Genomic DNA, 27,251 nt, shown 5'->3' on the forward strand with positions numbered 1-27,251 from the left:
GTAGCCTATGTAAGTGAAGGAAGCTGAGCAGCATCAATAGGGGTGAGGGGCGGGGGAGACTGTGACAAACTAGAGAGTGCATATCACTAAAAGGCAGCTGCTACTCTACTCTGGAAAGTTGTTGCTCTGGAAAAAGGAGAGCCCAGTGTTGCCATATCTGCTGATCTTCAAGAGAAATTAGGGGGCAAAACAAAACAAATTTGTTTAAAAGCTAATGTCTCTCAATTATTAAACAGCACCAACAAATTCAGTTTATTTTAAAATATTGTATGTGCTCAGAAAGCACATCAATGACCTGGATTAGGCTTCTGGATCACCAATCAGCCCTGGTTTAGAAAGTACTCAAAAATATAATTGCTTTTTGTTCTTTAGTGGGATCACACGTTCCGTGAAAGTAGGAGCTATTTCTGCCTTTTGGTTTCCCTGTAATCATTTGATCCCCAATCCTCAGCCCAGGGCCTGGTGTATTTGGCATCCAAATATTGCAGGACAACTAACGGGGTCACTGCCATCTAGATCTCTCTGATTACAGCAGAGTAAGGCCAGAATCTCAAACAAATAAATTTATCCTTTGCTTTGATACCCTAGGGAGGTGGTCCTAATTCTTCAGAGACAGCTGGTACTAGGAAAGTGGTGAGGCTAGAAATATGAAGAGACCACTCCTGGGTAGGCATGCCACACATCTGCATCTGTCTGAGCACTGCAGGACAGGTCCTGCTCCACTGGCCAGAGGCACCTGCTGCATTTCCCTTCCCCTTTAAGAAACAAGTTACTTCTGGTTTAGGCCAGGAAACCCCCATCACCATGATTTCCACTCCAGGGTGATAGAAGCCTTCTCAGGCTAAGGAGGGAATATTGGCACCAACTTTTGGGTGACCATATCCAAACAGCTCTGTCTGTTTCAGCGGACACCCCAAGATGACAAAGACAAGTTTTCCCATACCATGAAAGGAACAATTGAACCAACTCTGCAAGTCTTGCAAAGGAGATCATTGAATGAGTCTGTGGACCACAACCCACCTTGACCTACTCAAAGGTCAAAAGAGTTAAAATTGTAAATTAGGGAGAAATTGTCTTTGCAAGAGTATTCAATGGGTGGTGGGGCCTCTTAGAAGGGGTATTTTCCTTTCACCTAAGTCTAGTCAGAGGGACTCCATGGAGACATCTGGGGGGCCTCCCTTGCACATCTGGAGTTTGGATGACTTAGTGGATGGACTGTGCTGAGAAACTTACAGCCTCTCTATAATGGTGCCTCTCCGTAAATGAGACAAGCTGTGCTCATGGACCAGAAGAGGAAGGCCTGTCCCTTACATTAGGGACAAAGAAGTGCAAATATCTCCAGTGGATCAGATGTGAGCCATAGAAGAAAAGGACTTTGTAGAACCACTTAAATGCTGCCTAAGATATCTGGGTGGGGAGACATGAGGACTCCAACCTGGGGTGTGGTATTAGACCTGGATTCCTAAGAACAGAAGGAGGCATAAATGGCCCCTGGAAAAATGTATTTCATGTGCTACAAGATGCACAGTTGAATATTTGCAATGCAGACCCTAAAGAACCCACAGATGCATCCTCAGACATGAAGCCAGCCTTGTTCACCTACTAACTTTCTTTGGTCAGAAATAATGAACTCATTGGATGAAAACCAGTCATGCCAGGCCTCTCCCAGCCCTCATTTCTCCTTCTTTCCCCATTTGACCCAAAGAGTCAGAAAGATTAGATAGCAATCTGTGGCAGGGCACAGAGTGGAAAACAGAAAAGAAGCTTCCTATTCTTGATTCTCCACCCAACCCAGTGTAGATGTGCACGCATTTCACACACACACACTCACACACACATATTACTGTCTCTACTATACTAACCACAGCAGGAATGGAAGTGGGGACAGAATATTCAACCTTGAATAAAGTTAGAGACTTTTTATTTCTTAAACATGGCATCAGATTGGATATATTCATTTCCGAAATGATAATATTGTTGTAGCTAAAAATGATCAATGGATTTTTAATTCTTAAGAATGAGCTGGTAACTATGTTTCATCAAAATGCAGAGGAGACATTATCCCCAGGGCCATAAAGAGGAAATAATAAGATTATAAAAGTGGCAACTTTTTATATACAAGAAGAGTGAAGGAGAGTCTGAGAAATAGGATGCCTGAGGCATCAGAAGCGTAAGAGCAGCGGGAAGAGCAGGTAGGCTGACATGGCCAAGGCAGCATGGAGGGACGTGATGGCAGAAGGTGTGGAGAAGAGAGAGCCAGTGGAAAGATGCGGCAAGCTGCTCTGAAGTGAATTCATTATTCTTCCTGAGAAAGAAAGCATTTGGGAAAGCAAGAGATATGCTCAGTCGGGGCCTTTCACACCATGAACCTTAGTGATGGTGAGACAGAGCCTGGAAGCCCTTTGGAGCTTATTACAATACAACATCCCTTATCCAAGTTTTAACTTGCCAAAGTTTCTGATATATGCAGTCACCTTCAGTTGGAATATATTAAAAGGAAAATTTCAGAGGTCTAAACAATACATAAGTCTAAAATTTCATGTCATTCTGAGTGGTGTGATGACTTGTGCTGTCTTAGGTGTTGTACCAGAGAGGTGAACCATTTCTTTGTCCAGCATGGCCACGCTGTATACACTACCCACTCATTAGTCACTAGGAAGCCATCTACCTTATCAGGTCAACTGTTGTAATATCATAGTGCTTGTGTTTACAAAACTCTTATTTTACTAAATAATGGCCCCAAAGAACAAAAGTAGTGAAGCAAAGGTGGCACCAGGACAAAAAAGCATGGAAGGACAGATTAACTCCGCTATTGTGTGGCAGCACTGTTGACCATATAGGAAAAATCACAGTACACATAAAGAATGGCACTATCTGGGGCTTCAGGCAAACACTGGGAGTTTTGGAATGCATCCCCTGTGAGTAAGTGGCTGTGACCACTGCAGTCCAAATGAAAGAGGAAGCCTTGAAGTGTGACAGCTTCAGTTGGGATAGCAAGAATATGGACCTGGGAACCTCTCAGGAGGCACAATTGATAGGGGCCAGCCATCTGTGAATGGGAAGAATAGAATAATGGCATAAGTCAAAGATGGCAATTTCTTGGAGCCTGAGCAATGGGGAAGTGAACAGTGCTAGTAACCTAGACATGAAACAGAAAAGGAGAAGGAATTTGGGAGAAACATAATGAGTGCAGTTTCAGGTGTGTTGGGTTTAAGGTGCTATTGGCAGGACATTCTTAGAAGATATATACAGTGCGGCTGAAAATTCAGATCTCGGAAATCCAGAGAGGTCAAGTCTATGACCTAGGGTGTTCTCTATGAAACCAGTATCCTCCTACTGTGGGTAGCGCCAACACAAGACATTCATCTACAGTTGGAAAATTCTCTCAATTATTTTTAGCACATCTTAGAAGTAGAGGAGAAAAATGGATCTCCTTTAACATTTTCATTATGTTCACTCTAAAATTATACTCTCCTGATTTCCAAGGACTTCCAGTGCCTGGTGTTGATATATAACCACATAACTTCACCCTCTGTATATAATGCTGAATTACTTACACCTCTTCCAGGGCTCACTTCTGACATGGGATGTCAAACAGAAATAGAACATGCATCTCTTGCATCTGGGGCTGAAACCTTGCAGAGAATTCTATGGGCTGCAATAAATAATTGCTAAGTTCCTGGAAAGGAGCTCTGTGCACAGACAATGTAGGGTCACTGCAGATTTATGGCTGTATCTTCAAGGCAGCAGGCTATCCACATCCCAGGAGCCTGCAGATGAGTGGGAGGTCCAGGGGATCCATGCTACAAAAAGACAGCTTGTCCTAGGACTGTGACACCTGGGCATCTCAAGAGCCATGGGACAGATGCTCCCATTTGCTAGCCTTTGTGACTGCTGCCCTCACTGCTGGAGAAAGAACTTGAGGTTTATTGAAATCTGAGTGCATTGGTGAACAGCCATTCAAATCTGATACCAAGTGCACTGAGACAAATTTCTATTATTGCAAATAAAAATTTTCTGGGCTGCTCAGCATACCCAGGGGTTGGCCTGGGAAGGACTTTACCCTGAGTGAAAAATACCTTTCTGGCCCCTTCCTACCCACTCATTTTTTTCTCATTTCCCACTGCTTTCATCTATCCCTTGGCTTCCTCTCTCTCTGTATCTCCCTCCTGTTATTTTCCTAAGAAAACCTCCTTCTTGCTCCTAGTTTTAGCATAACTACTTTACTTCTCAGCTCTTAGTTTTCTAACTTGCACAATGAAGGTGTCAGATCAAGTGTTTCCCAAACTTTAATATATAAATGACTCAACTGAAGATGTTAAATCACAGATTCTGCATAATAAGTCTGGAGTGGAACCCAATATTCTGCAGTTCTAATAAGATTACAGTGATTTCAACGTGAACCACACTTTACATAGGAAAAGAATCATAGGTGACAAAGAAACTTTACCAGCTAGGCTACCCCCAACTATGTTGGAAGTATTAGGGATGGGGTCAGGGAAGACAACAGATGTGGTAAATGTGGTAACCACATTAATACCTGTCTTTAAAAGAATAGATAATTCTTATGTTCTAAAACTTTTGTTCTCTTAACAAGAAGCATATCTCAAAAGCTGTCCAAGGATGAAAGAGTCTAATGAAATCATTGCCTCCATGTTAATCAGGGAAGCTGGGTGAAAATATTTAAAAATCACAGACAACAGAAATATATATAAAAATAAGCATCAGTGAAGTACAGGATCAGAAAAAATTATAGATGTTAGCAAAACAAAATGTTGGTTTATAGCAAAGGTGAGTAAGATACAACTTTAAAGAGTGGTCAAGGAACAAAAAGAGAGAAGATGCAAATAAGCACAATGGAGAATATAAAAAGATAACTACAGAATAGATGAAATGCTAATAATCTTAAGGAATATTATGAACAAGTCAATATCAGCAAATTTTGAAACCCAGACAGGAGATGAATTCATTTCAAGTGCAAAAATACCTAACAAAATAGACAGCTTATTTATGCTAATAATACTTAAGACATTTAGAAAATAATAAGCCTTCCATCCAAACTTTGCACTCACATGAAAGGAGAACCAGAAAGTCTTACCTAACCTTTGTGCTAGGGATGGGGTATAGCTCAGTGGTAAAGTGTTTGCCTAGCATGCAAGAGGGCCTGGGTTTGATCCTCCACCTTGCAAATAATAATAACAAACAAACATAATTCTTATAGTATAAAAGTGTGCCCCCATTAAAAACAAAGGATAAAAAAAGAAAGCAATTTCCCTTATATGAAAAACTATACCCTTCTTAGCAAAACCAAACAAGAAAAGAAAATTATAGGCAAATTTAAAAATGAACATGAAAAGTAAAATGTAGGATTTTCAACATATGTTTCCAATATATACTTTAAAATAATTCATCAAAAACAAATCAACTTTATCCCAAATATGGGAAGATGATTGAATATTAGAACATCTATCCATGCAATTGTCAAAAATAAACAGAAAACTCAGATGATTATCTTCATAGATAATGGAAAGTATTTGACATAAGACAACACATTCTTGATAAAAACTCCTATAAATGAAGTATCTAAATTGATTAAATTTATCTATAGCAAGAAAACACATGGTGGAGACATTTTTTACAGTAGACAAATGTACCTGCTTTAACCAGTATTGTTTGCCATGATTTGGAAGCCTTTATCTAATTCAGTAAATAGAAAAGAACTAAAATTCTCAAAGAAATATGGAAAGTTACAATTATTTAAAGAGAGAATTATTTAGAAAGTTGCAATTATTTGAGCTTGTGTACATGGAAAGTTCAAAGCAATTAAATTGATTTTTTTTAAATTAATTAGAAGAGAATGAATGAAACAAGGTCAGTCATGGTGGCATTCAAGAAGCTCTCTGGAGTACAGTCTGAGAAGTTCTCCATAACCCCCTTCAGTGCAACAGTCACAACTGAAAAAATTTATAAAACAACCATCTAAAGTCTCTCAAAATTTTTCTAAAGACAAGCAAATAGAGAAAAATGTCTATTAAAAAAACTCTACCTGGGGCCAGGGATTTAGCTCAGTGGTTCCACCACCTGCCTTGTAAGCAGAAGGATCTGAGTTCAATCCCTGGTACCAAAAAAAAAAAAAAAACCTCTACCAAATTTCAGTAAAGCAGAATCTGTAGTATCTAACACACTGTCCTTACATGCCACACTCATCCCCATTCTGTGTGACTGGAGCTCTACACTGGGCAGATGAAGCTGAGAACAGAGTTTCTTCTCCTCTTGCTCTTGGTCCATGGAGATAGTTTTCCCTTGAGAGAACCATACTGACAGCTGTTCCCATCCTTCCCCAAAGGCTCGATGTTTCAGAAGCTCTGTTGCAGAAGGATGAAATCTGGGGCTCCGTTCCTCTACCCACCCACCCACATTCATAGGGTGCAAACTCTACCCAAACACACAAGCCAAGCATATTTGGTCCCATTGTATCCAAACCCTACTACACTTGCAGAGTGCAGTCTCTGGAGAGGGAGAGAGAGAGAGAGAGAGAGAGAGAGAGAGAGAGAGAGAGAGAGAGAGAGAGAGAGAGAGAGAGAGAACCAAAGCTAAGAAAACCAGAGATTACCACACATTCCCATCCCTGTTCTCATAGAGCAAGGATATTGTAATGGAACCTCCTTAGAGGTCCTCAGCAGAACTACTTTCTCCTCTCTCCCCAGTCTTTTGCTTAATAGTTTCCTAATCTTTTAATGACCCAACCCTTTCATATAATATTCTAAATTGTAAAGAAAGACCTCTGTAACAGCCTCTTCTCTCCTCAGCTCATATAACTGATTTACAGAAAAGTAATGTGTCTGTCCAAAAAGAAATGTACTTTGCTGGCCCCAGTAATTAAGAGAAGATAAGAGCACTATAGTCTGGAGAGAAAGATGCCACCCAGCCCAGCATAGGGGTTTCCTGCCCATTGTCTGACTATACTTTTTCTCACATAAAAGCCCTTCACTTCCCTGAGGCCCCTGAGATAGAAATCTGAAGTGAAAAGGAAGCCCTTCTAACTTCAAATCCGGCTTTTAATAAGTTTATTCCCTCCCACTAACTTCTGTCTCCCAAGTGTTCAGTTGAACAGCACAAACCTTAATTCCAATAACAATCTCATTCCAAAAGTAGATTATTACCCTAGTATGGTTTGAATGTCCCCCAAAATTCCTGTGTTGGAAACTTAATCTCTAATGCAAGTGTTGGGAGGTGGGGCTTGGCTGGAGGTGTTTAGATCATAAAAACTTCACCTAAATAAGTGAAGTAATGCCACCACAAAAATGGGCTGCTCTTCTGCCATGTGAGAAAATGTAACATTTTCCCCTCTGGAAAATGTAACATTTAAAGGGCCATCTTGAAAATGGAGACTAGGCTCCCCAACACCAAATTTGCTAACACCTAGATCTTGGACATCCCAGTCCCCAACTGTGGGAGCTATGAGAAATAAATTTCTGGTCTTTATAAATTACCCAGTCTGTTGTAGTCTAGTATGACTGCACAAATGAACCTAGACATTCCCCAAAGCAATGGTGCAGAGGTGCCCTGGGGAAGAGTCAGAACAGAGAGTTGAGCTCCATATTTCTACCAGAGCAGATTGGCTTTATTTGCAAGAGAAAGTGTGGGAGTGCAACTCCAAGGTCATTTTCATCAACAGTAAAGGTTTTGTTGGTGAGCATTTAGAGGGGACAAATAGCTCCAGGAGAACAATGGTAGATTAGCTATAAGTTTAATAGAGATGACTAGGAAAGACAAGGAGGCAGCTAAGAGCCTTCACGAAGTTGAAATGAGCCTCAAAATCTGTCCTCAAAAATTCCTGCCCTGAAAAAGGACTGACTTTAATTGGATCAGACTGTGGAGCAATGTACTGTATTTGCAAGGACTGTTGAAAACAATAGAGCAATCAGCTTTCAATTACTAAAGAACAATAGGTAGACCAGACAGAAACTTACAGGGACATCGGAGGAAGAGAAAGTCCAACTGAGCCTGGCTAAACGATCATCCCTGGAGTGAGCATGCCCGAGACCATAGTTTCAGAAAACTATTAAAGGCATTTAAATTTGTGTGTCTGATTTATAAGGATTTAAAGAAAAAATGAATTGAAGGGGGGAAAGTGGAAATAGAGCTCTTGCAAATGGAGAGGAGAAGGGTTGGAGCGACAGTAGGGGAAGGAGACCAGAAAAAGAATTAAGACGTGTTATGTACTTGTACAAATTTCCCATGATGAATGTGATCACTGTGAACTGCAAACAAAGACTATGCAATGGCATAGGAAAATAGACTTCACTGAACAAGCTTAACCAAGTCACAAGACAAATAAATGATCAAGTAAAAAAAATGACAACAGCACAAAGCCTTCTAGGAGGGAAAATCAGTATTCAGAGTTGTTACAATATATTATCCAAAATGCCCAGTTTTGAAGCAAACAAACAAAAAAGATTTGAGATGAAGACAGAAACTGCCTTTAAGGAGACAAGAAACTGCCTTTAAGGTTTGCAAAGATTTTGGAGCACCTGCATGTTGAATATCCCTAATGTGTAAATCTAAAATCCAAAATGCTCCAAAATCTGAAAATTTTTGAGCATTGACATGATATGACAAGTGGAAAATTCTACACTAGATTTTGTGAGATGGTCAGGAACAAAATGCAGGCACATGAAATTTGCTGTGTAAAATTGCCTGCAGGATACATGTATAAGATGTTTATGAAACATAAATGAATCTCCTGTTTAGACATGGGTCCCCTCTCCAAGATATTACATTATGTATATGTAAATATCAGCCCCCCCCAAAGAAACTGAAATCTGAAACACATGTAGACCCACACATTTCAGATAAGGGATACTCAACCTGTACTACAAATAGTTCAAATAGCTAAGAGAAGCATTGCTTGAAGGATTAAAGGAAGATATGAGGACAATGCCATATGTAATAGAGAATATCAACAGTGACATAAATTATTAAAAAAGAACCAAATGGAAATTTTTGAATTGAAAAATATAAATAACTAAAATGAAAAATTTACTAGAAGGGTTCAGTTGTAAATTTCAACTGACAGAAGAAAGACTCCATAGAGAAAAAGACGTTCAGGAAAAAATAAACAGATCTGCAAGGAAAAAATGCAATTATCCACACAAAAGTGTGCATAAAGATAATACCAGAGGAAGTAAAGAGAGTAAAGGACTAGAAAAAAAGAAGTATTTGAAGAAGTAATGACTGAAAACTTCCCAAATGTGATTGTTTTAAAAACAAATCTTTGCAAACAATTAGCTCACCTAACTCCAAGTAGGACAAATACAAAGATTCATATTCAGTTACATCATAGCCAACATGTTGAAAGAGAAAAGAAAATTTTGCAAGCAGAACAAAATTTTGCAAGAGAAAAATAGTTCCTTGCACACAAAGGAATCTCAGTAAGACTAACTGTTGACTTCTAATCAGAAATAACAGATACCAGAAGGCAGAGAGCTGGCCCTATTCAAAGTACTGAAAAAAAAATAAACTGTCAACTAAAAATATTATATCCAGCAAAAATATGTTTCAAAACCAAATAATTCTAGGTTAAAATTTTTTTAATTGTTTAAATTAAATTTTTAGAAAAAACAAAAATCTCTACTGAAGGTCTTTATGTAAGTATAAAAAACAGCATAAGTATGTATTTCTTCATTCTCCTCTTTTATTTATTACATCTATTGGTACATTTTAGATATACAATACAGTTACATTGATCATTGGGAACTTGTACCTTTACATGATGTATCTTGGTTCTTGCTTTTCCCCATTTCCCTGTCCTCCCTTCAACCCCTCCACCCCTCCCTATTTACAAAGACTTTGCTTCCATTTTTTCCTTTTCTCATATTTTTTCCTTTCCCTTCTTTCCTTTCCCCTACCCCTCTCACTTCCCCTACTCCTTTAGACCTTTTCTTCCTATTTCACATTATCAATTATACATTTTGACCCTTATTTACACTTTCAGTTTCTCACACCAGAGAAACTATTCAGTATTTTCACATTGTCCTATTTAGTTCACTTAAGAGTATTGCCTCAAGGGCCCGGGATTTAGCTTAGTGGTTTTGCTGCCTGCTGCGCAAGCGCAAGGACTGAAGTTCAATCCCCGGTACCAAAAAAAAAAAAAAAAAAAAAAAAAAAGAGTATCGCCTCAATGTGCTTCCATTTAGCTATAAATATCTCTAGTTTCTTGTTCTTCATGGCCGAGTAGTACTCCATTTTATTTTTTTTTTTAAATCTTCCAGTCTCCAGTTGATAGGCAATTGGGCTGTTTCCAAGCTTTAGCTATTACAAACTGTGCCACTATAAACATGGGTGAGTATATATCACTGTGGTATGATTCTTTTATTTATTTTGGGAAGATACCCAGCAGAGGAATAGCTGGGTCAAATGGGACCTCTGATCTTAGTTTTTTGAGATAACGCCATATTAATTTCCACAGTGGTTGCACCAGTCTGCACTCCCACCAACAGTGGAGAAGGGTTCATTTTTCCCCACAACGCTGCCAGCATTTGTTATTGGTTGATTTCTTGATAGCAGCCATTCTTTCTGGGGTGAGGTAGAATCTCAGTGTTGTTTTCTCCTTTCTCCTCCTAACTGACTTAAAAACATTTGCCAGGAGCTGAGGAGGTAGCACATGTGTAAGTCCCTAGTTTCAATCTCCAACACCAAAAAACAAGACAAAACAACAAGAAAAACAGCATAATAATGTGTGTGGGGTGGGGAAGGTGTATTGGGCCTATAATATATACAAATACAATTAATAATAACAGTACAAAGGAGATGGGTGGTAAAATCTGTATGGAAGTAAGGAAATAATACCAGATGGTAACTTGGAGCCATAGAAAGAAATTAAGAGAACCAGGAATGGCAAATAAAAGAAACTCTATAAATACATCCTTGCTCCTCTTGATCTCTCAGCTTCTCTAAAAGTTATACACTATAAAAAGTAATAATTATAACAATGTAGTGACAGTTTTTATCATATATGAAACATAAAGTATAACAGTGTAAAAAACAGTGAGTAGGAAATAGGGCTATACAGGTGTGATATTTCTGTATCTCACTGGAATTAAGATAGTGTAAATTTGACATTGATTCTGATAAATTATGATGTATATTGTAGCCCTGAACCAATTTTTAGAAAATATCTTGAAAACTATAAATTTAAAAATCAGCAAAGCAATTAAAATGTTTTAATAAAAAAATTCACTTAATAAAAAAGAAAACAATGAAGAAACCAAGAAAGAAAAAACATGAGACTTACAGAAAACAAAACATTAGACAAAAATCAAATCATATTAATAAAAGTAGAATAAAAATATATTAGACAATCCAATCAAAAGACAGATTATCAATGTAGATTTTAAAGAAACAGGATTCAACTATAAGACTCAAGTGCAAGAGATGTACTTTGAATTCAAAGATATAAATAGTTTGAAAGTTTAAAAAGACGAAAAAAAGTACAGATACATACCATGCAAGAGCAACCATGAGAGAGCTCCAGGGGCTATACTAATAAGAAGCAACATAGATTCTTTTTAAAAGTTACTAGAGATAAAATAGGATACTTATAATATTAAAATCATCAATCCTATAGGAAATATAACTGTTATAAACATATGGTCTACCTAAAAGAGCCCAAACATACACAAAGCAAAACTGAAGGAAAAAATTGACAATTCAATAATCATTATTGGAGTCTCCAATATCCCATTTTCAATAAAGGAAAGAAAAAATAAATAGAAGATCCATAAGGATATAAAAGACTTGAACAACACTACAAGTCAACTAGACATTGCTAGATCACTTCACCCAGCAACAGTAGAATACATATTCTTGACAAATGAACATAGAACAGTCTCCAGGATAGACCATGTGGAAAGCCACAAGTCAGGCTTTATTTAAATTTAAAAATATTGAAATCATATGAAGCATGATGTTTGACCACAATGGAATGAAATTTGACATCAATAACATTAGGAAGTCAGAAAACTCACAAATGTGTGGAAAAATAAACACCATACACTATTAAATGACTAATAAGTCTATGAAAATCATAACATACATTAGAAAATAGCTCAGGATGGATAAAAACAAAAACACAACATACTGAAATGCATGAGATATAACTAAAGCAATGTTCAGAAGGAAATGGTAATTGTGTCTCTATTAGTAAAGAATATCTCAAATCAATAACCTGAGCCTCCATCTTAAGAAGAACAATAAGATCAAACCAAACCCAAAGCAAGCAGAAAGAAGGACCTAATAAAGAGTAGAGAAAAAAAATAAATAAAAGACCATAAAAACAATAGAAAACACTCAATGAGATCAAAAGTTGGTCCCTTTAAAGTTCAACAAAATTAACTAACTAGACTAAGAAAAAAAGGAAATGCCAGGCATAGTGGAACATACGTGTGATCCCTGCTATTCAGGACACTGATGCAGGAGGATCACAAGTTCAAAGGCAGCCTGACCAATTTAGCAAGACCTTGACACACACAAAAAAAGGTTTTTTTGGTACTGGGGATCAAACTTGGGACCTTGTGCTTGCAAGGCAGGCGCCGGAACCACTGAGCTAAATCTAAATGTTTTTAAAGGGAGGAAAAACTGGAGGAGTAGCTTAGTGGTACAGCATTTGCCTAGCATGCATGAGACCCTGGGTGCAATCCCCAGTGCTACAAAAGAAAAAATTACCAAAATAAAAGGTATCATAAGTGAATATTATGAACAGCCATATGCCAACAAATTAGATAACTTGTGAAATATATAGATTCCTAGAAAGATACAAGCTATAAAACTGATGCAAGAAAAAATGACAAATACAGATAAACATAACATATCGAGATTGAATTAGTGACTGTAAAACCTCCAACAAAATAAGACCAAGACAATTATTTCACTGGTTAATTCTATCAAATAATTGAATCATTAATATAAATTCTTTGCAAGCTCTTCCAAACTATAAAAGAGTACAGAACACTTTCTAGCTCATCCAGTGGAAGCAGTGTATCAAAAACAAAGGCATGACACAAAAAGAAAACAAGAGACGTCTTTTATGGCTAGCAATGCAAAAATCTTCAAAAAATATTCTCACAATTTAGTAACAAATAATTTTACACTACATCATGTGAGATTTGTCCCCATAGTGCAGGTTAGCTTAACATCCAAAATTCAATTAAAGTGATGCATCATACTAATAGCATAAACAACACAAACACATGACTATTTTAATAGACACATGAGAGAAATACATATTTGGTCTCCATCCTCATTTTCTGGCACAGAGCTCTGAAAATCTTTGGAATTATCTGAATGATAGAAATGAAGAACATCATTTGTTATTCACCATATGCTCCTTTTGACCATACTTGAGTTTATGCTAATGAGATGGCCCTTGGAAGACTATGTTAACAGATGATTTCACAGCACACTGCAGATCCTGTCCTTTCTCTACTGAAAAACCTAAAGCAATGCCCCCACATCAATCTCACTTCGATTAAAAACCTAGAGTCTTTCCAATGATCTACACGACCTAACTGCCTGCCTGTTATTATTTTTTTTAGAGAAAAACATAAGACCAGGTTTATTTCATACAATGTTATCCACACATTTTTTGTTTTCTAATTTACACATAATATGCAAAGTGAAGGTAACATATCATATGAATCAATAAGAGCTGGGATGAACTGGCCCAGAAACATTCCATATTAAAAGGAGACACTCAAGAGTCAAGCCTAAGTGTTCTGCCCAATTCAATTTCTTTAGTCTCAAAGGTCAGATTTTACCAAGATTCCATGCTAACATATGAAAAGGTGGAATTGTGGTGTGGGCCCCCAAAATGGTGGACCTTAAAATGTCTACAAGAAAGGGTATATTTCTGGAATATGGCTAAAGTACTGAGCAAAGTGGGGTTGTCCACCATAGAGAAATGTGGGAACATCAAGGCCCTCAGAGGAGGTTCAGTTTCCCAATGCTTATTGTGTTCTAATACTGCAGCAAAAGCTGCCTGTGCTAATAGAGGGGAAGGGGAAGGACAAACTAGGAACCACTGTATTACTAGAGGAGAGACATCATCCATCTCCAAAGAGGACAGCTTTGATCCTGAAACATGGGCTGACACTGGGAAGAAAAGTTCAACAGGGTGCCATGTCATTTGAGGGCTGGAAAAACAAGGTAGGTGGGGATAGCTCTAAAGGTGGGGGGAGGGAGTACTGTTACTGTGACAGAACCATGCTGAGGAACCAGCATGAGTCTGAGAAGGAACAGTGACAAGCCCAAGGAGTTACTGCCCTGGGTTAGAAAGCATTAGAATAACTCAGTATCCAACATGGAAAGTATTCCTGGCACCCCAAATTTATGCCATGAAAGTTCATGATATGAGCAGCTCAGTGATAAAACCCTTAGGGTTAATATTGTGCTCGGAAGACTGCTTTTCGTCTCTAGTAAAAAATTCCTTCCACATTCAACTGACAAAAACAGCATGTTCATGTTTGGTTTCATCACTAAACATAAGTGGATCACTATAAATGTTGGTACAAAATACTGACTTCAACAAAATACAAAGCACTTTATCTTTCAGAAACTGAATGTACAAAGCAAGTTTATTCCCAAAATATTTCATAGGCAAAATATTAAAAATGATTTTAGTTATACACACATGGTCACAATTTTGCCTTAAGAAGATTGTTGGAAAATGTACATAAGTGTTGCCTGTTTTAATCTCCTACTTCTTTCCCCTTGTTCCCTCCACTCCAGCCATTCAACTGTTCTTTCAGTTCCTTCAACACCCACATTTTCCTTCTGATGGCCTTGGATCCCACGGGTCCTGGTTAGCTGAGGCTTTCGAGTCACTGAAGCAAATATCTGTCTTGGGTGGTGGTTTTTCCTCCTTAGGTGCAGTTCTTCGCTGGCCCACCAGGGGAGGCTGTGTCTACTCGGCTCTATTTGAGAACTTGGAGCCAGGGAGAGACATCAGAGGCGATCTGGCCATTCTGGCCATTCAGGCCACCAATGAAAACTGACTTTTCTGTTATGAGCAGAAACAGAGAGGATTGCAAATTTGAGCGCAGCCTACAAAACTTGGGCTTTGGAATGTAGGCTGGTGGTAGAGCAACCCTGGGTTTAATATCCAGTAGCAAAGCAAACAAACAAAAAGTGAAAAACAAGACAAACAAAACCACAATAGTTCTGAGATGTTCTAATTTATTCAAATGCCTCACACTCTCACCTTGTTCCTAGGACTGAATTAGGCCTAGAATCTGCACAGAAAAAGGCCAACATTGTCCTTGCCTTTCAGAAGCTCAGAGCCTGGACAAGGAGATGGACAAAGCACTAAAGAATGCAGTGAAAGGGAAGACCAAGTGCTGTAACCCACTAAAGCAGGTGCCATGAGAGAGGGCTGAGATGACGATGGGGGCAGCTGGGAAGGCCTCGCTGAGCTGACATTGATGCCTGGCAGGGATGAGTAGTGAGATCTAGTCCTGCACAAGGATCACAACAGTGTGACAGGGAGAAGGATCAACTGTCTGGAATTCAAAGGTTAAAAAACCTTTTTACTCAGAGAGGAGGTTAGCAGGGGGGAGCTTAACCCTAACCCTAATCCTAACCCAGAGAGTTTTCAGTAAAAGTAAATGCCATCATCCTTTGATGTTGGAAGAGCTTTTCTATGATTCCAGTGTTATAAGGCAGGGGAAAAAAAGACAGACTCTTCCCTCAGGTAAAACTGGAAGAAGAAAACGTGGAAATTAGAAAGTTAACTTACACCAGAAAAGCGTACCTTAGAACCCACAGCCAGATAGAGGGTCTATATTGCAGGGGTACAAACAGGTCTCACAAGTCCACTTTGTGAGAGAGAAGACAAACTCTTCTAATTCAAAAGGGAACAACCACATACAGCCAACAATGTATGAAATGCTCAGTCTCTCAATGTGGATTCACACAGGCACACATCGCTGAGATGTCCTGTGTCCCCATCTGACTGGCAGTTTTTATGGCTGGTGCTGAACAGCACTGGTGAGAATGTAGGCGGCAGAGCAGAGCTCTGTTCGGCAGCTCCCATCAGAGGTCCACACATGTGTCCTTGTACCTCACAGGGCCAAGGCTAGAGATTTATCCCACATAGAGAGCAGCGCAACCTTTTAAGATTTCAAGACTGTTGTTCACAGCACTGTTTGACATAGGAAGGAACCGGGACCCTCCCTAACCTCCATGTAGAGGGTCTGCTGGATCAGTGTGGGCCATGGGAACCAGAGAAAGCTTTGGGGATGCTCAGCTGGGTCTCTCTGGGTCCACAGGGAAAGAGGTCAAAGAATCTGATCACAAAGAAAATACATGATGTGTGAAGAATGCCTGCAGGGTGGATCTCAGTTTTGAAAATGACATGTCCATAACCATCAACCTGCATACACACATAGATGTGGACGAGTGTACCTCAGCAATGTAGCTACTTATGGAGAACCAGGCTCAAAATAAAAAAGAATTTTTTAAATAGGGGTTAATATAGCTCAGTGCAAGGGTCTGCATTTAATCCCCAGAAACTGAATTTAAAAAATAAAACCCGGGACAGTGGGGGAGTGCAGGGTACTGTTTTGTCATTGCCTGGTCTTTCTAAAGTGAAGCGTGCCCCCAGTGGCTTGAACCTTCACACCTTTCTTGGGCACTTTAACTTAAAAAAAAAAAGATCAAATTCCAAAAGGGATAGGGAAAAGGAAAATATTCATCGAAGGATACAAAGTCTCAGTCACAATGGAGGAGAAATTTTTCATGATCTACTGAACTGCACGGTGACCACAGTAAATAAGAAGTATACCATTCAAAACTGCTAAACAATGGGAACTATAATCATAGTCACTGTGAAAGAAATTGTAGGTAAGCAAGGTGGTAGATATATTAACTAGATTAAATCTTTCAAGAAAATAGCCATAGGTCAAAACAGCACATTGTATCACATAAATATCTACAATTATTGTCAATTGCCAGTAATATCCTATACCTATAATCCCAGCACTGTGGGAGACTAAGGAAGGAGTATATCAAGTTTAAACCCAACCTGAAACATTGAGTAAATTAGTTAGAGCCTGTCTCAAAATTTAAAAAAAAACAACAAATGTTAAAAGTGCATGATAATATAGCTCATGTAGAAATCCTTGAGATCACTGAACATAGTATAATAACCACTGATATTCTCTATTTTTCCATTGTGAAATTTTTATCTGTAGAAGTGTTTTCATACTTTATTTATTAATATCTACTTGTGTTACATTAAAATGAAAAATAAAGAAAGTGTTTTGAAAAAAACAATGAAAAAGAAACTGCTGGTTCAGATCCTAGTCCAAAACAAACAAAGAAAAATTTCAGAAAAAGAATGATCAAATTTTCTTCGTACTAAGATATCCAAGTCCTTACGGGATATATTTAGTAGTATATTTGCAGCCATCTCAAAAGGTTAAAAATTAAAATTTGAAATAATGCAAATACCTAACAGTAGACCAATGTCTACATGGTAGTAAACCTGATGGAAGGTGCATTGGCCAAAGCACATATGCAAGCAAGGAAAACTGGCAGAGCTTTGGTTGGTAAAATTATAGGTGATTTTTATCCTTTCCTTTAAAAAATTTTCTCCAAAACACAGCTATTTAGTTTTATATAACATTCTTAGCTTATTCTCAGGCTGATTACACAAAATCAAATCAGAAAACACTAAAAATTCAAGGACACTGTTTCACAATCCTCACCAAAACAAAACAAAGCAAAACCCCTCAAACAATGCTTTTACTTACTTCAAAAGATACTTCAACAATTTCTAAGTCAGACATATACCAGCAATATGATCCAGCAATTTCACGTCTAAGTATTTTCCCTTTGAAATAAAACTCTATGTCCCTACAAACATGTGTATGGGAATGGTCAACCCTGGAAACAGAACAAATGGCCATCAGCAGATGGATGCATGAACAAGTTGTGGTTCATCCACACAATGGCGTGCAATGGCTTCGCCACTTGACAAGCAGCGGCAGAGGGGGGACGCAGCATGGTGACACTGCTTGAATAAGACCTACCAAAGAACACTGCTATTGAAGGGTTACAGTTCCATCATCTCTAGAAAAGGCAAACGATCCACCAGGGACACCAAGCACATGGTCTGCTTGGGATGGGAGGACAGGAAGTGATAACAGCAGCCACAAGAAAAATTTCCAGCTGATGTGTGCATGTGTCCTTCATCAGCATTGCGGTGATGATCTCTACAGATTTAAAAAGATTTCACCTTGCAAATACCGCCTGCTGTCCTTACTCACACACTGTCATAGTACTGAGTACTACAGTTTATGAATGAGTTGAATATCTCTGTATGAATAGGTAATCATCCATATGTACCTGAAGTTTAAACTTGCTATGGATCCTTTACTTCTAGGTATGCAGGGGTTATCATTTAAAACTTTTATGCCCTTTGAGGAAAATTATGATGGAGACTTTTAGAACAACTCCTTGCTCCCTATTGGAATTGAAATGAAACTGAAATCAACTCATGAAGGAAAATGGTCCTAAAATCTGACAGATCTCAAGTGATGACAGTGAGCCCTGCATCTTCAGAGAGAATGGACCCTCTGAATGGAAAAGCACACTTTGCACTGTGCCTGCCACATTTAAGCATCTACATATTTATTGCACTAAATCATCAAAGTTCACCAGAGTCTAAAACCACAGGCAGCTTTTCTAGTTAAACATTTGGTGTTTCTAAGAAGCACACAGATTTGTTCCACTGTGAAAAGAATGGGGAGCTTCTTATCAGTAAGTGTCTTCTTATAGGAGGGCTCAGCTAAGGACCCCAGCACATGACCTCACTTCCTCGGTGACAGGTCCAAACAGAACTTGGAGCCCTGTCACCAGGCACCACAGTCTAGCAACAGCTGCCTCCCCAGTCACTTGGCTGAAAACAGCCAGCAGCGAACATGCTGTCCTGCTTTCCCAGGCCTCCTGGTCACAGCCTCAGGACCCTACACAGGGAAACCACTTGGCAACGAGAGGATGGTTCACTCAGCCCAGAAGCTTCAGGACCCTCATCAGGAACCACCCAACAGTCATGGGCAGCACAGGGCAGGTCTCACCAGACCCAGCCCCTAGATGCCCAGAGACAAGAGAGAGACCAGGGCAGGTGTCCCTAGGTTCAGCCACCAGGCACTTGGAGCCACTGATACCTGGACAGGTATATTTAGAACCGATCACCACTGTGAGTCCCCCTAAACAACCAACACTTCATCCTCAGTGTATTTGTGTCATGGCTGGGGGTGGGACAGTGTCCTGAGAGAAGTCCTCCTGGATAGGACCAGGTGTTGGGAGGCTGTGAGCATAGGGTCCTGTCATATTCCTACCCTGGACAGGGCAGGCAGCAGGAGAAAGGCAGAGCCCAAGTGTTTGTCCCCAGCCTCATTGGCATCTCCTGTCCTCCTGAGGCAGAAGCCTGTGACATGTCTATTGGTTGTGTGGGGAGCACAAGGTTATCTGGAGCAACAACTGCACAAATTATGCTCTATTCATTTCAGATGCCCATTTTTCGATTGGGTCTAAAATTTGGGAAGTCTGATTCTTTTAAGTTCTTTATAGATTCATGATAGCAGACCTTTGTTTGATGGACCACTGATGAAAATTTGTTCCCACATTGTAGGTTGTCTCTTCACACTGCTGGTGGTTTCTCTTGCTGTGCAGAAGCTTTTTAGTGAGAAGAGAATTCACTTGTGGATTTTTTGTGGTAGTTCACGGGCAACTGAGGTTTTATTCATAAAATCTTTTCCTACGCTGTCTTCACGAGTTCTACCTAACCTCTCTTCCAGCCGGTTCAGCATTTCTGTTTTAATATCTAGACCTTTAATCCATTTCTATTTTAGTTTAGTGCATGGTGAGAGATATAGGTCTGGTTTTAGTCTTTGGCAAGTTGAAACCCTATTTCTCCAGCACCATTTATTAAAGGGGCTATCCTTCCTCCAGTGAGGGTGTTTGGTTCCTTTGTCAAAGATGAGGTGGCTGAGTGTGTCTGGAGTTGTTTCAGCATCTTCTAATCTGTTCCACTGGTCCTCAAGTCTGTTTCTTTGCCAGGACCGTGCTGTCTTTTATCACAGTAGCTTTGTAGTATAGTTTCAAGTTGGGGGTTGTAATAATCCCTGCCGTGAAAGTGTAAATAATGGCTAAAAGGTATAATAGAGATAATGTGAAATAGGGAAAAAAGGGGCAAAGGGGAAGGGTAAGCGGGAGGGGGAGGGGTAAGGAAAGAAGGGAATGGAATTAATATGAGACAATGAAAAAAAGGAAACAATATCTTTGTAAATAGGGAGGGAGAGAGGGGTTGAAAGGAGGGCAGGGGAAGGGGGACAAAATAAGAACCAAGAGAGTATGTAAAGGTGCAAATTTCCTATGATGAATGTCATTATATTGTATACCTAAAATGTACCAATAAAAGGATATACAGTTTAAAAAAAATGAATTATGGTCTAGCACACCCTCATGCTTCCCTACCAACTGCTGGGCATTGTCCCCACAGAGCTGTATGTAGCACAATGGCCTGGAGCAGGTTGCCTTGGGCCTGTATGCCATGTGCCTACACCAGATAGTGGGCCCCACAGTAACAACAGAGGCCCGCTCAGGTGCAGGGTGTGAGTGTGAACAGAGGAGAACTGAGAGGACCTTTGGGGCTAAATAACAACTTCAGCACCTCCTCCAAAGCTTGATAAACAGAGGGCCCATGGTCCTGGTCCCAAAAGAGTCTGGGGTCTCTTCTTCTCAACCTCAACATTCTTTCCACTCAGCCACGCACTTGGCCAGGTGCACTGTCACTGTCTTCACGTTGGTGGGAGCATCAGAATAGGAACATGGACACTAAGTCACTTCACTTCCTGACACGATTTCATTCTGGCATTTCACCTCATCGTAAATCCTGGGTCCAGGAGTCCATGGGGCACTGTCCCGACTGTCCTGGCACCCTGTCTCCAGCTCTTACACAGCATCACATCTGCAGAGGCGAGCTCAACCCAAAACATCAGGCCCATGCTACTCTGTCATTTCTCTGGCACTTGCTGTCTCACAGAACTTATGCAGGCCCTGCAGGTCACAGGATGGGGTCCCTATTGGCTAAATGACATTGTATAAGGGAGACGGTGAACACAGCCACTCTGCCTTACTAGGTAAGGAAACCAGACCTGATTCTTTCATGGTTGCCTTTCATCAGAAACCTGGGGAACATTCTGTGTGACCTCATAAAGGACTGGGCCACCTAGGATGGGACTCTGTTTTCTCACCTCTACAAGGGGAGGTTGTTTCAGGACACATGGGCTGTTGTTCTTCATGCATGGAGTTATATACATCCTGTACGCAGCTAATAAGCTGGTTACATAATGCTAGTATTTGTAGGCTTCCTTCTGAAATTCAACTTTTAGTATAACAATCCCTTTTCTGCTGGGCCCCTCGTGTGCCCCCTCTGGCATGAGCCTATATGGACCATTTGGAGTGTCACTGTTGCTTGCTTTAGCCTCAAACTCTACTGGGAAGTAATGGGGGAGGGGACACTAATTCCATGACACTCTACTGTCTCATCACAGATTGGAAATCAGTCAACCAAGAGCTTGGCAGAGGTCTGCACAGTAAGCATGGTGCAGGCAGGGATTCCCCACACCCCAGTGGAGACCCTGGGGCAGGACTTCCAGGATAACAAGAGCAGGTGGGTGCCCTCAATCCATGAATGTACATGAAGAGACACTATGTGCAGAAACATTGACCATGATCCTAGAAGCAGAGCAGATGCCATCACTGCCCTTTTGGGTTTCAATGTTGGGGGCCACAAAGTCACCCTGGGCAACAGTTCAGATATTTCTCACACTAAGGTAGATTCCACCCTTTCCTGGCCTCCACAGATGTGGATACAAGCAGTGCAAGTGTGGCCAGAAAAGACACAGAGAACTGAGCGACCCATTACTGCATGAGCAAGAGACTCAGCTCTCACTCCTACTCACAGACTCCTACTGACCCCTCACATCTCACATATTAATGCAGCAGCCCTGTGCCCTTGAGGGCAAGGGCACAGCAGATACCAATCCCTGTCCTCATGGAGCTGATCTGCCAGTGAGGAGAGGCAGAGGTCAGGCTTTCCTGAAGAAACAGAGCCATCACACCACTAAACAGGGACTGACTCCCACGGAGCCTTCTGTCAGCCTGTCAGGGCTGCCTGGGACTGCACTGTCCCTTTCAGGGTGGGGAGCTTGTAGACCTGGCACTGCACAGATTGGGCAGGAGGCCCCCGTGTTCATACTGACAGGTGCCCTGGGAAGATAGTGTGGATCTAAAGGCCAGGCCTCTCACCTTGTTGCCTACCTGTCTTCCCCAGGTGCACCTTTTCTGTCTTTGACTCCTCGGTGGAGCTGAAATCCCAGGTGCATCCCCAGGATGAGCTTCTCCAGGACCACCTGGTGCCTCCTGAGTCCTCTGATGAAGAGCCCCAGGGTGAGAGGGCTGTAGAATGGAACTGTGGAGAGGATACAGGCCTTGAAACACAGCAAGGCTGTGAGCTGTTGAGTGACCCATGAACATTGAGACACTCAGCAGTCAGTAGGGGGCTGCAGGCTGGGAGGACTTCCTGGAGCTGTGTCGGTGCACACAGCTGTCTCTGACAGGCAGAGGGTTTTGCCCAGAAGGGAACAAGAAAAGTTGGTGATCTTTCCCCCTCTTGCAACTGCAGTGCCAGCTCCAGCCCACACTGATGTCCCACCTGCAGACCTCGTGCCAACTGCAACTGCAGCTCCCTCACCAGCTCTGACCCCACAGCAAGAGCTAGGACCTGAAACCCCTTCTCCACCACCTGCAGAGCTGCAGCTCCTGGTGGCTCCACAGCAAGTACTATCTCTTGAGCTCTACTTGAGGCCAACTCTTGACCCATACCTGCAATTCCTCTCCCTTACAGGTTTAGTTATTATTGTATTTATTGTTACTCTTATTTTCCAGAGACAGGTCAATGATAGAATTATTTAAAATAAAATTTAAGCTTTTAGTCTTGTTTAAAATGATCAACTTGCTGCATTTTCAGTGCATTCTCATTCATTCGCAATGTTGTGCAACCTTCACCACTGTCCAGTTCCAAGACATTTTCAATACGCAAAGGTCTTTCCTCCCTTCTCCCCTGCTGCTAGATCCACTCATCTTATGTCCTTGTAATTAGTCTATTCTACATTTTTCACAAAACTGCAATCATATTGGTCTTTGGCTGCAGAATCTTGGAAGCTACTGTTCAATCTTGCTTATTGGAGGACAGGAAAATCCTAGATAGATTCCCATGACTTCTCATCACAAACTAAATTATGAAGTGTTCTTTCAGACAAGAGATAAGTTTTGCAGTAAAATACAGAAAGCACCATAAGGAAAGACACAGAGATAGTCATCCAACAGAGGAACAGGGACCTCTCCCCCGGGTGCTCCTCCTTTGTGTCTTCATCCTAGGGTTCAGGTGTGCATCGCTCAGCTGCGGGATGGGGAGTCTGGCAGAACACAGCTCTCCTGTCATCTCATGTATGCACTGGGAACATGGCACAGTCATCCTCCATCCCTTGACATTTTCAGTGCCTACACTGTGACAGTTGTCTCAGCAACTTTTGCTCTAGACTCTTTCCAAATTTTCTCCCCATACCAGATCTGAAGGAAACATCTGCATCTGTCAGTGTCATTTTTTTTTCCCACCTTGTGGGGACATTTGTTCTACTCCTTGACTCACGGGATAAATTAGGTCGATGTGAGGTACAAGAGCTCATGCTGGAGCAAACCCATCCTGAGCACAAAGGCTGAAGTTTCAATTGCACAATCTTGAGAAAAAAGTGACTTCTTTATGGAGGAAACTTGGCAACAGGTCTTACTTTGACTATAATTTACATCTATCCACAACATGCTTGTGTGGCTTCCTGATGTGTACAGCGGGCTCTGGCTTCCAGATGAACATGCTTTTAAGTGGAAGACTTGCCCGCCGGCTCAGGTCTGGGCACATCTGTGTTGATAAAGTACAGGTTGAGTTCTCTCCTACCTGAAGGAAACCAGGAAGGTTGGCAATCTCAAGACAATAAAAACACTGGTATGCATTCAAACCTTGCATAAATAACTTTTAAACAATTTGTACAAAAATGGTTCTGCATAATCAAACAAAATGTGTCAGGATGGCGGCAGATGTGGCATGTGGTCCACATTATGTTGACACCAAAACCCTTGACCTTGCAAGGACCTGGGTGTCCAAACAAAAACATCACCAAAGCAACCCCCAACCCCACGCCCACGTGAGCCCTCCTCTCCTGACCAGAGCGTCTCCTCCCAAGGCTACCTGAGAAGTGGTCCAGAGAGCAGCATGGTCACCATGCAGAGCAGAGCAGGTGCCCCCTCACTCATTGGTGAGGGGCAAGCCGTCACTCCCTGGGTGAGACCTGCACACAGAATCGCTGTCGCCTGCAGTCCCGGTCCAGAGTTCCAGTGGGAAACAAAGCCCTCCGTGGCTATAACGTCTTTCCCTGCCACCACTCCCTGCCCTGCCCTGTATTTACACGCTTATCCTTGGACTAACTCAGTTTTTGTAGGAGTTTTTCTTTGACTTGCCTGAATGGGACACTCACGGACAACTCGGCAATAAACTGCTCACAGCCTTGCTTGGTGACTTGCTTCCAGTACCTCAGGTCAATATGGCAGATGTTCTCACAGCGTTTGAAGGAGGACAGGCACTGATCAGTGACCTTATTGCAGTCTGACAGGATGATCTCGGTCAGAGAGTCCTGGGTGGTGGCACCAACCACAGCGAGCAGGTTGATGGACTGGTCCGTGACATGGTTACAATAACTGAGGTGCAGCTTGGAGAGCAGGGGCATGTGGTGGATGATGAGTCATGGGGAGGCATCTGTGATGTCCAGGCCTGCCAGACACAGCTCCACGATGTTCCGGAGCTTACTCTGATTGTCCATCTGACCCAGCCTGTTATCTGTGGGCGGGGACATCTGGGCGTCCTTGAGCCCTTCTACCCACGGGACAGCCAGGGTCGGGAGCAGCAGACAACTGGAGCTACAGAGTGTGGAGACTGCAATCCAGGAGCAGCTCGCCAGCATCAAGTCTCGGAGCCCAGGCAGCCAGTTGATGAGCCAGCTCAACTGCTTCTTAGAGATGTTGGTCCAGCTGAGGTCGAGGGAGACGGGCTGGCACCGAATGATGCCACTGAGCATCAGGGGCATGATGGACTTGCAGTGGTTCAGGTCGATGCGGGTCCACAACCGCTTATCACAGCACTAGCTGTTCCAGGTCCTGTAGACCTGCATGCAGACACACAGGTCTTGGTGGCTGAGGTAGCTGAAGACGGCCATCCTCACCTCCCTGTGCATGACATGGGCCACCCCATCATCCAGGGGCAGCGAGTCGGGTGGGGGGCTGATGAGGGGTGGGCAGATCACATGGCACTCCATCTGGATGCACTTGGGTGGGGACACAGAGGGTGGGGGCCGGGAGATGACATGAGGCGGGCTGCACAGGCTGTGCCCCGGTGGGTGCTGCAGCTCCCGGGGGGTGCCATTGAGCCCTTGGCTGAAGCAGTGGGGGCACTCACAGAGGCCCAGCGGCTGCTTGGGCTTCTCATTCTCGCTCTTGGGCTCTGACTTGATGGGCTGGTGGTTCTCGTGGGCCAGGCTGCTTTCTGTTTTCTGGATCTAGTGGTTGAGCTCCTTGCTCAGCTCCTTATTGGGAAGCTGTTTCCGGCACCATCTTCACTTTCTTCTTTTCCTCCGAGCCCTCGGCCCCCTCAGTGCTGGGCCCTGCGGTGGGCAAGCTAGAGCATGAGTGGTCCCTGTCCCTGCTTCTGGGGGGTGCCTCAGGCAAATCATCCTCTGGCTCCTGCTGGAAGCACCTCAGAGTCTTGGTAGCCAGTGGCATCTGGTCCTCAGTGTTCTTCCAGGACCTCCGCTTTTTCGTGAAAAGCTTATCTTCTTTGCCAGGCTCTAGCTGCTCCTCGAAGTAAGTGAGACTGGATCTCCACCAGGAACTGAGGCTGCTGCCTAGAGGGGACCTCGGCGAGAGGTGAGAGGAACCGGGGGATGTTTGCAGTGTTGAGTCTCACTTGCCTGCGCTCAGCTCCTGGGGCTTCTCATAGTTCCCCTTCCTCCTCAGGTGCACATTATCTGACTTTCGGCGCAGGATGCTGTCCACTGGCACCTTCTTGGGGTGCTCGTCCAACCTGCGCCTGGGCACCTCCTCACACTCACTCCTCCGCTTGGCCGGCTCCTGCCCTTCCTTGTTGTCCCGGTTCATCTTCTGCTCCTTGAGCAGGGAGCCGGGCAGGTGGGAGGCATACTTAAAGCCAGGGCCACCCTTTTGTTTCCCAGTCTTGCCGGCGTGGTTGCACTTCGGACACTCCCAGCAATTTGGAAGCTCGTCCTTGATCACACCCTCTGACTCCTTAATCTTGAGGCAGCCAGGGTGGATGATCTCATTGCAGATGGAACACTCCATGAGCATGAGGTTGAGCTTGCCTTCTTCCTCTTCCACTGTGTCCTCCTTCCCTGCCTCGCCACACACAAGGCACACAGAAGCATGGGGCAGCACTGGCGCGATGCACTGCCACATGATACAGCTCTGCTTCATCCACCCGGGGCCCCCGAACTTCTTCATGTCCTTGCAGAAGTAGCACTCTCTGCACTCTGCCCTCAGGCACGCCTCACACTTGCGGCATCTCGTCCAGTGCCTGCGAGCTCCTGCCGTCGTTTGGTTGGCAGCCAATTTCACTGTGGAGGACGGGCCCAGCTTGCCCTTGGGCCGACCCACTGCCCGATTCTGGTCCGGCTCCGATTCATAGTCATCCTCCTCGGTGCTCACGGACATGGCCATGGCTCATGGTGGGCCCAGACTCACGTGCGCTGACATGGTGGAGCAGCGTTGCTGCCGCCGCCGCCCGCCCGGAGCAGGCTTGGCTCACCCGGCTCACCCTTAAGGGCTCAGGCTTGGGCTCCTGCCGCTGCTGCCGCTGTGCGCCTAGCACGCCTGTGCAGGAGGGGCGGGGGTCAATGTCATTTTTTAAAAACATTAAGAGCAGTGAAGGTTCTGGGTCACAGTCACAGAAGTAGCAGTAGAGACAGGGTCACATCTGCAGGGCCCAAGGGGCAGAACGAACAATATCCGGGACACAGAATTCCATGGTGCCCTCTAGGAAATGCAGCTCTACAGTCTCTCTGGGG

General features: G+C 42.6%; 1 protein-coding gene and 1 pseudogene across 1 annotated transcript in view; both read right to left on the bottom strand.

Annotated features, from left to right (window-relative positions):
- The window catches only part of LOC147829727 (uncharacterized), a 326,929-nt gene extending 303,981 nt beyond the window's left edge, over positions 1-22,948 (bottom strand). Inside the window, exon 1 of the mRNA XM_087204404.1 lies at positions 22,375-22,948. Within this exon, the coding sequence (XP_087060530.1) occupies positions 22,375-22,948 (574 nt within the window). The remainder of the gene's footprint in view (positions 1-22,374) is intronic.
- A 1,654-nt stretch (positions 22,949-24,602) lies between these two features.
- Positions 24,603-26,904, bottom strand: LOC147829728 (lysine-specific demethylase 2B pseudogene; annotated as a pseudogene).
- Positions 26,905-27,251: the final 347 nt, after the last annotated feature.

This window comes from Heterocephalus glaber, unplaced genomic scaffold, assembly GCF_053883595.1.
Source record: "Heterocephalus glaber isolate CG9 unplaced genomic scaffold, H.glaber_assembly_v1.0 deba00000474, whole genome shotgun sequence".
Taxonomy (NCBI): Eukaryota; Metazoa; Chordata; class Mammalia; order Rodentia; family Bathyergidae; genus Heterocephalus; species Heterocephalus glaber.